This window comes from Oreochromis aureus, linkage group 9 (assembly GCF_013358895.1).
Source record: "Oreochromis aureus strain Israel breed Guangdong linkage group 9, ZZ_aureus, whole genome shotgun sequence".
Taxonomy (NCBI): Eukaryota; Metazoa; Chordata; class Actinopteri; order Cichliformes; family Cichlidae; genus Oreochromis; species Oreochromis aureus.
Window position 1 is genome coordinate 14,704,949 of NC_052950.1, and position 13,452 is coordinate 14,718,400.

The window sequence follows — 13,452 nt, forward strand, 5'->3', positions numbered from 1 at the left end:
ATTCAAAAAAGTTTTACAATTTACTAAGAAGTCATTTTATGGAAAAAAAGGTCCAAAAAATGGTTGAACTTGAATTTATTCACTGAAACTTTCTATATGAGGTCTGAAGAGATTCTAATGCAAGTGAAGGAGGTCATCATTAGATTGAAAAAGCAAAATAAACCTATCAGAGAGAAAATTAACAATCTGAAACATAGTTAAAGGCACTGACCACCCAAGCAACACCAAAAGGCCTGAAAGACCACAGACCGCAATCAAAGCAGTTAAGTACAGAATTCCTTCCTTGATTAAGAAAATCGCTTTTCAAAACTAGCCAATTACAGAAAATTCCTAAGCAGGCAGACATATAATTGTCAGCATTGTCCATAATCACAAGAAAGCCAGCTTAGACTTTGTTAGAAGTTATGTAAAAGATCCTGTACAGTTCTGGAAAAAAAAAAAATCTCTGGACAGATTAAGTCAAGACCGGTCAATCATCTGATTTTAACCCAGGCAAAGCTTCTTTTAGGTTACTAAAGGTCAAAACTGTGGACACAGAGACCAGCAAACAAGCAGCAGGTGAAGGCAGCTGCAGTAAAGGCCTGAGATGTTGGATTTTCATCACAGTATGAAAAAACCCCTGATATGTCAGTTTGTCTAAAAACCTTTGAATCAATACAAATGGGAGACTTTTAATAAAATTGCTGTAATTCCTAAACAATTACAATGCAATACCTCTATCAAACCCCTTAAATTCAGGCCAAACCCCTGGACTTCAATTATATCTCGACAGTGTACAGAGACAATAGTGTTTCAAAAATTTGTTGACCGAAGTATTTATGTATATGTGTATATCAATAATAGCTTCCCCTTTATGAGGTGATAAAAATCACATTTAACTAAAAATACATGTCATAATACAAAGATGTTTTCGTTCCACGTTTTTGCCCGGCTAGATGAACACGAACAGGAATCCTGTCTATCACATCAGACTCTGCGGGTGCGTTGTATAACTGTGTCGGTGCATGTGACATATGAACATGAATTTTAAAAATCATTCAGGAGAAACGATATCATTACAGAATATTGCCTCTAGCCATCATCTAAATCCCACAACCCATCTTAATGTATACACATAAGCACGAATACAAGCTCATACGTCGTGATGCACAGACACAGCCAGCAATACGACAGCATATTTGCGCACACACACTGATGGTATTTACTGACAGTTTCCCCGGGGGGATTTTAGAGTTGATGATTGAAAATTAATGTAACATACAGAAGGTGATGAGGAGCTCAGCTGTCAGAGTATCTAGTAATGAGGGGAAATAGATAGTAGGAGTGTGAGAGGGGCTGAAAAGAGGAGAATGAGAGCAAGCTGGAAGGTGAAGGGGAAGAAAGTAGCGAATAGGTAAACGAGAGCCAATATGCATTAAAACAGCTAAGAATGTTAAGTAGACTATTGTTAGACATACCAGTCTATCTCTCTTGTTTCCATTCTCTTCATATTTTACATATTCATGCCAAAGTACACAACATACACAAATTAATTAAATTCATTATAAAATTGTACACTTGGCCCTATATTGTTAGATTTAGTACACTGCAGTCACTTCATTATTTAGTAGCCAAAACCCTCCTTTAGTATCATTATCGCAGTGCAGTCCTCTCATTAGACAGACTCTCTTGAGCCACAGAAATCTGAAGGCTTTTTCCTCTGTCTTAGTGATATTGCAGATAGTTGTTCCACCTTTCTCTTTTTTCCCCTCCTTGTGCAACAGGCTCAGAGAAACTTTATGGAAAGCTTGTGCATTCAGACTCTTTCTATTGAAATTCTAGTTGATGGGACTAAAAGTTTATATTACAACAGTGGCAAAAGACATTAACTGCCTCAGAGGACACAGTTAATCTTCTGCTATTCCACACTTCAAAAGCTACACTATGAAAAGCTGAATGAATGGACATGTATAAAATTTATACAGTAAGCTCAAACTGAGCATTTTTACTCTTCTGTGCTGACCACAGTCATGGCTGAAATTATTATATTTTCAGGTTCCCTCCATTCCAATCTTGTGAACATGATATCTCAGTAACGGCTGGAAAAATGGGAATTTTATCAAATTTCTCCCCCCCCAAAAAAGTCCTCTTAAACCCAAGAAAGAAATAATGAGAATTTGGTCATAGGGGCAACAACTGCAAAGTGGTAATACTAGTTTTAAGTTCTCAAACAGCTATAGTAAAATTATGCCTTATATGATCAGCGTAAAAATATTCTATTTTAAATATGCAGAAAATCAACTCATTGCACAAATGTGGAATTAATACAGCAAATTACATAAAATGAAAATGGGCCACCTACACTACCCATGCCACGAAGCTCCCTGTGTGCACTTTTGTGCTGATGTTAATGTCAAAGGACGTTTTTATGGAGTGTGTGTCTCAACAGTGACATCGGTATGTAATGTTTCCACTTTGCAATAGTAGATGATCGTGGAATATCTGGAGGGAAAAAAATCCACAAACTGACTTGCTGGAACATGGATCCTATTACAGTAAGACCGATTCTTTTACAAATGTTTGTAAAAGGCAGACTGCATGGCTAGGTGCAAGATTTTAAATGCTTGCGGCAATGAGACTTTTTGTCCATATAGCGTATGTTTTCTCAATGGTACTTACTTTCTATGATAGTTTGGAGTTTGCAGACAAGCACCTCATCAACATTTACTAACCACTACTTTTTACTTTCCTTTAAATGCCTGAATAAGTGTGGGTGAGCTGATAAGCTATAAGTTGATCACTGATTATCTGCAAACTGCCTGCAGAAATGCTTCTGCATGACCTTCAGGAGCTGACTGTCCTGCCATCAGTATCTCCCTCCTGCTTGTACCATGGGGCACTGACCCATGTGCTCCTAAGTTCCAGTGTTGACAGTCTGGTGTCAGCTGACCTTTGTATCTTAAAGGGTCAGCTGAGGAAAACAACAGAAGTACAGCTTCTTTCCTAACCCTGTCTGGTATCTAGTCATGTATTTTCTTGGTGTTTCAAGATATCTGCCCCCCAATTATATGAGGTTACACACGCACTGTGTCTTATCTGGCATCAGAACAATACCAATTATTGATAAACTAACATGCGATCGTATTAATTTGGGCCAAGGGTATTTCGGCTCAATCCTTGCCATGGAGTACAATAACCAGAAATATGTTTGCCGAATAATTGGATGGTTATTCAAATGTTTCCCTCTACAACATAACATTAATAACAATTTTATTCTTTAAAGAAACAGCAAAAATAACCCCTGGATCCAAGAAAAAAAGAGTCTCTTTTGGGCCAGCAAAGCTGCAGTGGCTGACACCCTAAAACTCTGTCTTTATAGAATGATCATATATTTTTCATCATAGAAATGCTTTGAACCAAAGTGTGGAGTATCATTTCAATGGACTTCTAAAGAGTCATAGTGTCACCAGAGACTGGCACTGTGGTGGCTTGGACTTCCCCAAGCAAGTTGCAATGAAAATTGTGCACAAATTCATACAGAAAATACAAACATACAAACCAAAAGAAAAAGGGTAATATAAGACTCACTGTTGCCAGGGTTAAGAAGCAGCATTTAACCACATGTGATAGCTAAGCTGCATTCACATTTGCAAACAGCAGTTATTCAAGTAGTTCATTGTCCTCTACACTACGAGCTTCATTCACCCATTAACACATATTCATACAAGCACTTTTTTCTGTGCCAAAGTGCTTTCTATCTAACGATCACACACATCGGGAGCAACTTGGGGTTCAGTTTCTTGCCCCAAGATACTTGAGTGTGAAGACTGGAACTGCAAGGGACCAAATTACCAAACTACCAATCGGTAGATAGCCCTTGCTACCTTCTGAGCCACAGCCAACCAGAAAAGAACAAGCATACATCACCAGTGTCATCAAGGATCGAGATCCCCGATTAAACCTGAAAAAGATATGCACACTTAATCACGTCCACTGACTAGCACCAACATTTTTACTAACCAAGAGTAAATACAGTCTCTACTGCAAAGAGTGTTTATTTCTTTACAAAACAGTTTGAACTACTTTTTCCATGTAGCTTTAGATAACCAAAGCAGACATCTCCCTAGAGTAGCTTTGCTGAAGTTCAGCGTCTTCGAGTGAAGTAATTGGAAGGTTCCAAAGCTATGATTTCAAAGTAGCTTCCCCAACGCTGACTGTTGCTATATGAAAACTCATACATGCAAAAGGAAAACATGTGAGCAAGGGGAAAAAAAATCATAATTTTTTGTTTCATATTCAGGTCCTTCCTTCCGACCCCACAGGGAAATCATTACTTCTATCCTTCTAAATATGCATGTTGTTAATTATGCATCTTGTTATCACTGGCTAATCTGCATACTCTCATGTTTAAAGTCCCTCTCATTACCATTCAGAAGGCCATCTCACAGGTGTGCTGAGTAAATATACAACACACAGTAGCTGATTAAAAAAAACCACACGCACACACACGCACACACGTGCAAACAAACAACAAGTTTACACACGGTCCGCATTCACGCTCGCATATTCAAACACAGGGACATATTAAAACAAGTGGAGACACATACGCCTGCTCACTCGAGTGTATAGACTCGCAGAAACATACACATGGACACGGAAACAATGAGAGTGGACATCAACCGAGTTGCAGACATATTACGCAACCCCGCTGACAGAAGGTTCAGGTTTCCCTCCTACGGGTGGCTGTTTGTTCGGTGCCAACTCATTAAGTACACAGCTGGCCAAAAGAGTTGGAGTGGGGTAAGACCACATGGGTCCTCAGATGAGTGTCTGATTGGATTTCAACAAAATATTTAAGAATATAAAAGGCTCTTTGTCACATATTAGAACATATGTGTAACACTTAAATCAGTTAAAACTGCAGCTTGATTTGACTGAAGCAAATTAAGCATCTGTACTTCTTATTATGTATGATGAAAAGTGCCTTATATGGAAGTCATGGGGATGGTTTTGTAGTGAATTCGCTCTACATAAACACAACTGCACTTAACATTTCATACTTCAAATTAAATTTAAATTCTATGCAAGCAATAAATGAATAAAGATTGTATTCTCATTTACTGCAGACATAATAAAACACATTATACAAAAATACTGTAGATGTAGAGAGCCCTAAAAGTTTGGCAGCAATGAAAGTGGAAGACTGATTGCTATTCAAATGCCAGCAATTATAATAATAATCATCAAAATAATAAAAAAAATAGACAACAAGGGACTCACTCAGGTTCCATTTGAGCCCAGTGGTGATTGTCTGGCAGGGTCCACCTACTGGAATCAGGCTGCACCAGTCCCCCTCCAGACCTGTATTCACCTCCAGTCTGTGGCTGCCCTGATGGCACACAGCATTAGTGTGAACATGAATTAGCGTCTATGTGACTCTGTGTGTGTGTGTGTGTGTGTGCGTGCATGTGTGTGTGTGTGTGTGTGTGTGTGAAAAATCACTGAGACAAACAAACATGAAAGCGGAAATTAAATTTGGAGAAAGACTTCTTAAAGTTTTTGAGCCCCAACAGAGAAACTTCTTCACCAAGGCTCATTAAAATAAATTATTGCTCTTGTCAAAGCTGTAACCAATTGTCGGTTCTTACTCTAGAGTAAAAAAAAAGAGACTTAGCCATTTTGAATTATAATCTTCTTTACTTTGCATTGCATGGGGGCACAACATTTTTGTTAATCACACCTATAACTGTACTCACAAGCAACTTTAAAGTCAAAAATAATTACAGAGTTACAGATACCTCACTTGAAGCAAGAAAAAAAAGGTTCTTTCTGCTGTAATGTGTCTTAATGCCTTTGAAAGCAGAGAATCTAATGTAAATGTTCTATTTCCTAATTGTGTCTAAAAGATGGATAAAGAAATATTTCTGAGCTACAGTGACATTTCATGCAGCGCTTTACAAAGCCAACGAACATAAACAAAATTCTGAAATGTCACAGTATCCCTTTGAAAAACTTGGGCTGGGAGACAAAAAAAGCAAGGGAGTCAGTGTAGGTGCAAGCTAGTTTCCAACTTTTCAGGCTAAATAATGACTTTGGTCTCAGTGCACTGGTTATATTAAAGCCTGGTGCTGGGACACAAAAGGTCAAGACAAAGTTTCTCACATCCACGGTGTACACCAAATATAAAAAGAAATACCCTAGTTTCATTCTAGCACACAGATACATATTTGATAAACAATTCTGTGGCTGCAGGAAAGTATAACAAGCCTCAGAGTGAGCAATTATGTGCCATCAACACTATACGTTTTGGGGCTACCGTTGCCGTGTACGTTTAATTCACCATCCACTCGTAACACTTGAGTTGGTATGTTTAATGCCAACACAAAAAGTGCTGACAGCTACAGCTTGCACCAGTCATCTAAAAGACAGAAGTATCACGCAGGCAAAGACAGCACGATATTCAATTAAGAGTTTGAAATCCTTCTTTTGACGTGTTTAAAGTTTTCTTTGCTTGGCTTCCTGGAGCTGCAGAGCCAGAGGGAAGGAATGATGGGGAAATTCTGAGCTTTGGAGCTTTTGGTGTTTAGGAAACAACCCCGAGGATGTTTTCTATACTTAAACACAGTATCCTTGTGTAAACGTGTCAAAGTGACACAGTAAATAAGGAACAGAGGAAAATCAAAGCAAGGCAAACGCATGTGCACTTGCACATGAACACGCACACACACGTGGAGGAGAGGCTTGACGTAGAATAAGAATGTAGCCCTTTCTGTTTGTGAAGATACAAACAGACAACATGGAGTCAAACTCTGTTGGGGGGCAAGCTTAATTTTTAAAGTTCAGTTACTTGTGACTTAGCTACTATTGTAATGGCATGTTTAGCCTATTTACGCCTCACGGATAGGCTAAACATGCTATTAAATACAAGGGCATTCTTATATTGTTCTATATGTCCTGCCTGGGTAATACCACAGTCTTATTCCAATGTATTAAATATATATAATTAACACTCAACAAAAGCATGTAAAAACCATGTAAGTATAACGCTTGTATTGTTTACTCAGTCTGAATTGTATTGATTGAGCTTACTTTTTAGCAGCCCGGTGTAATTTTCACATAATTCAATAAAGATAAACACAGTGGTCGGCCGTGTATAATGGTACTGTAATTTTGCATGGCACTTTTTAAAATCAGATGGTGCATATTTTCTGATGCTGCTTGAATTTAATGAAAAGAAAGAGAAGCTTTCCACACAGTATAGAGAAACTGTGAAATTCTGTACAAACTACAAGGTAGATTTTTTGACCAAAATACTTAGTAATTTGTTTTTACTAATTCTGACCAACATCTCTGCTTCAAATAAAAAAAAAAAAATATTGTTTGGTATAACAACATGGCCTTTATTTTAGACTTTACTTTCTGGTACCAGGTTGGATCCCCTTTCACCTTCAGAACAGCCTTAATTCTTCAAGGATATATATTCAACAACATGCTGGAAACACTAGTCAGAGATTTTGGTCTATATTGACATGACAGCGTCACACAGCAGCTGCAGATTTGTGAGCTGCACATCCATATGAATCTCTGATTCCGCCACATCCAAAAGAAGCCATTTGAGTGTCATCGTCATGTTCAAGAAACCAGTTTGAGATGATTTGACAATGTGGTCTGTTATCCTGCTGGAAGCAGCCATCAGATCATGGCTATCTTGTGGTCACCAGTGCGAACCTTCAATAGAAGGTAGGGTAGATCCATGGTTCTTTATGCCACATCACAGAAGAAACCAAAAATCTTCATTGTAGTCAATGTGTTTCACATCATCTATTGTTCAAATTCGGTGAGTCTACGCCTCAGTTTTCTATTCTTACCTAACAGCAGTGGCACCCGGTATGTTCTTCTGCTGCTGTAGACCATCTGCTTCAATGTTCAACATGCTGTATGTTCAGAAATCCTCTTCTGTAATTCAGTACTTTGGTTGAAACAAGTGGTTATTTAAGATACTGCTGCCTTCCTATCAGCTTAAAGCAGCGTGGCTATTCTGCTCTGACCTCTGGCATCAACAAGACATTCATCCAGAGAACTGCCGCTCGGTGGATATTTTTTTCTTCTCTTTTTTTGGACCGTTCTTTGTAGTGGTTGTGTGGGAAAATCCCAGTAGATCAACAGTCTCTGAAACACTTAAATCACCTTTCTTTTCCATTCTAATGCTTGGCTTGAATTTCAGCAGGTTGTCATGACCATGTCTACATCCTTATATGCATGGAGTTTCTGCCATGTCATTTGCTAATTAGATATATGCGTTAAACGAGGAGTTGAGCAGGTAGACTTAAGAAAGTGGCTGGTGAGTACATCTAATGACTGGGTAAAGTCATCAATTAAAATCATTTACTATTTTAAGTATTACTCACTTGTGTCTGCACATTAGCTCTGAGATTTAACAGCTGATTGACAGATATTAGATGCCTGTTTTCTTTGCAGTCTCCCACCTCCCACTTGTTAGCTACTCTACAGATGTATAAGGTCAGGAAATTACAAAACTGTTGAAGCAGAAGGAAAATGCTCATGAGGGGAAATTAGTAATAAGAACACTATTAGATTTATTTAAGGACCTTTCTTTCCCTCCCTGCATTACTTCAATGAACATTTGAAGCCATTTTCTGTCTCATATTTATTAAACTAAATTATTAATATCAGCACAGAACTTGCTCTGGCACAGAAGGTAGACAAGTTACCTCAGGTATCACACTTTATCATTTAAATCAGCTACTGCACTGACAAGTTTCACTCCTTGAAAGGGCATCAGGTAAACAGGCCTGTAGTTCTGACCTCGAGTGTGTGTGCTAGAATGATTTATAGCATGAATTTGGCTGACACAGTGTTGTGCATTACGTGTCCCACAACACAGAGAGCCAGATTTCTCAAGCATCTTCATAGGCTGGGATACTAATTTGAGTAAATGTGGCTCTGGTTGGTCCTCCAACTGAGATTCAATAAAGCAGACGCAGTCAATGTAACTTTCCTCTTTTTTTTTAAAGATCGAAACTGAGTAAATTTAGCTCTACATTGGGACCTAGACTGATTAAAACATCCTCTTAGTGTTTAGGGACACAGAATCAAAAGCTTGTAAGCAGCCCTCACAGTGTCCCTATCCATAACTTAATAAAAGACACCATAATTATGCGACACCCTGAGCCTGCTATAGAAACCACATGACTTGTGCACATTTCCCAAAGACAGCATAATAAAACTTTGACACTTCATTTGGGAGACAAAAAGTAAAACAAACAGACACAACCCTGATTAAATCAGTTCATCCCTGAGTCACAGATATACACTGATTTAATCAAGATGAAGAGGCATGCCTCATATATTTCATACAGTGTGCACGTTTAATGGGATACTGCAGTTATGAGCAGCTTGAATGGTATGTTCTGGTGACATAATCCCCAAATTTGTGAAACAGAAAAAATTGTAATTTAGTTCTGGTCATCATTTGTTTTTGGTGTGCAGCTTGCATACAAAACGTGAACTCCGTATGTGCTGATTGTGCCAAACGCTGAAACGAAGCACTTAACGAACCTGCAATTGCACGAAATATGTGTGGTGAGGATATTTGGCAAAAGTTGTAAACACTTCAATTACAGATGTAACTTGAACAAATAGCACTGGGCTTTTCGAAGGTTGCGTTCACCTTCATGTACAGGCGTCTGCGTTCATCAGTCGCTGGCGAATTGGAGCTGCGTTGACAAACGAGCTTAATTTACCTTCACTGAAGTAAGATTAATTGGAGGTGTCGAGGTATGAAGCAGCAAATGACAACACGCCTTTGGAATAATGACAAGAAGTAGGGAGAGTGTGTATGAGAGAGAGGTTTACTTAAGGTGTTACAAGGTGTCATCAGGAAGTGCGACTGTTAGTTGTTTGTCCCGAGGACCTCTCAAATAAACAACACTGGGGACTACGGAGAGAGTGGGGGGTTTTACACGTGTCCCAAATGGCGGTCATTCAGCCTACTTGTAAACTCAATCAAGTGAGAAGAGCATGAGAAAGTGGTTAGCATTGAGGGAAAACAATTTAGGAGCATCAAAAGAGATTCGCTCACTCTCATTCACAACAGCAAATTGGGGCACCATAAGAGCACAGAAGTGTGTGTGTGTGTGTGCGTGCACGTATGTGTGTCCTCTTGAAGTGATTACTTAACAAAGAAACAAAGTGTTCAACACTCCAATCAAGGTGGAAGCAGACCAAGGAAAAGAACATTTTTGAGAAAGAACAGAAAATGAAGGGCTGGGCGAGGGGTGATTAGAAGAACTGGGAGACATTGTGCTCCCCTGCTAGCATAGTGTGGGTAAAATACTGGAGGTCTCCATGTGTGTGCAGTTTTTATAATGCAGCTTAAGAAAAGATAGACTCCACCCTTCAGCTTTATGAAAAATGAAAGGAAAATGTGCTTTGTAGCTCAAAAATGCAAGAAAAAGAAAAACAAAAGAAAAAAAACAGAAAAAGTGGAGGGAAAATTTTACATTTGACATTAGCATGTGGATGTTAAAGGCGAGCAAGCAAGACAGTTAACTTTATTTACCTACAATACCTAAATGAATTGTGGGGTTTTGTGGGTTTGTAATATACTCACAGGTCTGAGTAGATATGCCAAGCTTGTTCCCTGTATGATCAACAGTGGGAGGTGTGTCATTGACAGAGCGTGGTAAAGGGTTTCCACAGATGCCATTGCCTGGTCAAATCTGCCCGCCAGACCACCCAGTGTCACTATCGTATCCACCTGGAAGAGCGACAAGAGGTTAAGAAAAATGTTAGTGTTTGATAAAGCAGTCTGACGCTGTGGCATGATGTTAGTGTTTGCTTTGCTTCAATTAACATGCCATCAGCAAAACGACAGATGTAGCTGTAGAAAGCAAAATATGATTAAAACCAACCACAGTGCATGCATTTTGATCCAAATAAATCACACTTCCTGACTGATACTATGTGATTTGGGGAAAATATATGAATCTATGAAAATATTATGAAATGTAGGGGTTTGTAAATGGATGACTTGTACAAATTATCATGTTAGTTAGAATGACTGTAATTTGTCTGCTAACCAACAAATTTTAAAGAACTTCTCAGTAAAATGAGTAATACCCAGCTATTTTCAAGAATGAACTATGGGAACAAGAAAGGAAACTGGAAGGGCTCGTCTTCCCTCTGGTTCTACACATATTCTACTTTCCCAACAAATGCCATTAAATTTGTCTAGCAGTATACGTTAAGTCAAAGAAACAAAAGAAGGGCATTTGGAGAGCAAAACACTTTAACAAGGCCAGTGCCCTATCTTGGCTTTATGTAATTCTACTGATAGACAGACACACAAACAATACAGAGAACAACAAGGCTTTCACCTTGGCAGAGAAACAAACACCAAGGAAGTCAGAAAAAGAAATAAGATGGAGAAAGATTAAAAAAACCAACTGAGCTGCACTGTCTGTGTATAAATGTGAAGAATTAAACCAAAGGTAAACAAAATTATTATCAGGAACTTGTTAAAAGCAAATAAATTACTATTTCTTGGAACGTCAAAGTAATTAAAAAAAAAGGTTCTTAACTTAACTTTGTGGTAGGACTTTGCTATAGAACAATGTATACGGCTCTGAGCAGCTATATCCTCATACAAAGTCTCCAAGCAGTCAAGCACCAGTGCTGCCAGGCTTAACATCAGACAGAGTCTAAGGGGCAAAGGTGCTGTCACATCCTGACTGACCGTCACACCAACATCAAAAATGTTCCAATGAACCATCAATCATACACTCTTCAATATTTGCACTTCAACCACATACAGCATAGAAATACTAGGTAATACGAGGTATTACTATTTTCATTTTTCACCAACCAGCGGATAGCTTGGACTGCAGAACATTTGTGACATCCAATAACCTTATAATAAAAAGGTTATTTCTCTGTTTAACAATTTCTGACTTTAGAATTTACAGTGAAGTGAAAAGAAAACTTTTTAACACCTTCGAACAAGCAAACATTTGGCACCTCTAGCCTTAACAAGGTACATTAAGCACATTTATTTAACAAAAAGAAAAATAATATATGAGATATATACAGTTGTGTAACTGTCCACCAGTGTCAGACAAAGTCATGTTGAAATATTTGGCCACTTTTCCATACAAAATATGTTCAGCTTCAAGATGATTAATGGTTGCCTTAAATGCCCTGTCCCTTATAGTCCCTGCAATATTTATTTTAAATTCAAATTCGGGCTTTAACTAGGCTGTTCCATAACCTTTCTTTCTTTTTTTCCTTTTCAAACTATTCCTTAGCGGATATGAAAGTGTGCTTAGAATCATTATCCTATCCACTTCTTGTTCAACTTCAGCATGGAGACAGATGGCCTATTATCTTCAAGTAGTTTTGGATATGAAGCAGAATTCATAGATGAATCAAAGACCAGTCCCTGAGGCGCTGAAACAAGCCCAAACTACAACATTTCCACCACCATGTGTCCCAACTGCCATGAAATTATCCTAAAAGGCTGCCTTTGGTTTGTGCCCAATGTATCAACTGCCATTATAGCTTGGATTCATCTATCCAGAGGTTATTATTTCAAAGGGCCTGCTCTTTGGCTTTGTTTTAATTTCCTACTTATTTTATTTTTTCTAATATTATTTTTATAAATGCTTTTTTTCCTCAGCACACCTCCCATGCAGGTTAATTTTTTTACAGTCTCTTCCCAGTTGCAGAAACACGCACATTTGAGACCAACTTTGCAGGAATTAATGTACCTGCAGATCCTGTGATACATTTTTCATGTTCTTGGAGACTCCTTTTTGCATCAGAAAGTTTGCTCCTGGGCTGAAGTTGCTAAGGCGACTAATGCTGCACAAATTGGGACATTTGAAATCTATGCTACTTTTAGATGATATTCCTCAAAGTGGAATGCTTAATTTCCCAGGGTCCATACATATATAACCATTTTTTCTGAAGGCCTTGTATGAGTGTGCATCTGTGTCAAGCAGTAAAGCTGGGCAGGGAGTGCAGGAGAGCTGAGAGAGTGAAGTGGTTACTTAAGTTGAGAACAACTTGAAACAATTTTGTATATATTCTTATATATTTTTGCACACCACCAAAATGGATTTTAAATTAAACATGCAACATAGTTTTTCAAACATTAGCTTGAAAAACTAAAATAAACCCATCAGAGAGATAGCAAACACATGATTTGGCCACAACAATGGCCAAATCAACAATCTGTTACATCCTTACGAAAAAGAAATGCAATGGTCATCTCAGCAGCACCAAGAGGTTTGAAAAACCAAGGTAGACAACTAAAGCAAATGATAACAATTAAACCAGGTGACTTATTTTTACTGATGGTATAACTATTGATAGAACTAGCAGACATTTGATAGAAATCTCTGATCAGATGGATAATGATCCAAAGTATACTGCAAAAGCAACCCAAGAGTT

The 13,452-nt window shown here is 38.3% G+C and overlaps 1 protein-coding gene across 2 annotated transcripts in view; it reads right to left on the reverse strand.

Moving 5' to 3' along the window:
* Positions 1–13,452, reverse strand: part of tpk1 (thiamin pyrophosphokinase 1) — a 74,967-nt gene that overhangs the window by 23,654 nt on the left and 37,861 nt on the right. For both annotated transcript variants that reach the window (XM_031750036.2, XM_039617431.1), the window contains exons 7-8: positions 10,613–10,759; positions 5,260–5,368 (exon numbers count right to left, since the gene is read on the reverse strand). In XM_031750036.2, coding sequence (XP_031605896.1) covers positions 5,260–5,368; positions 10,613–10,759 — 256 coding nt within the window. The remainder of the gene's footprint in view (positions 1–5,259; positions 5,369–10,612; positions 10,760–13,452) is intronic.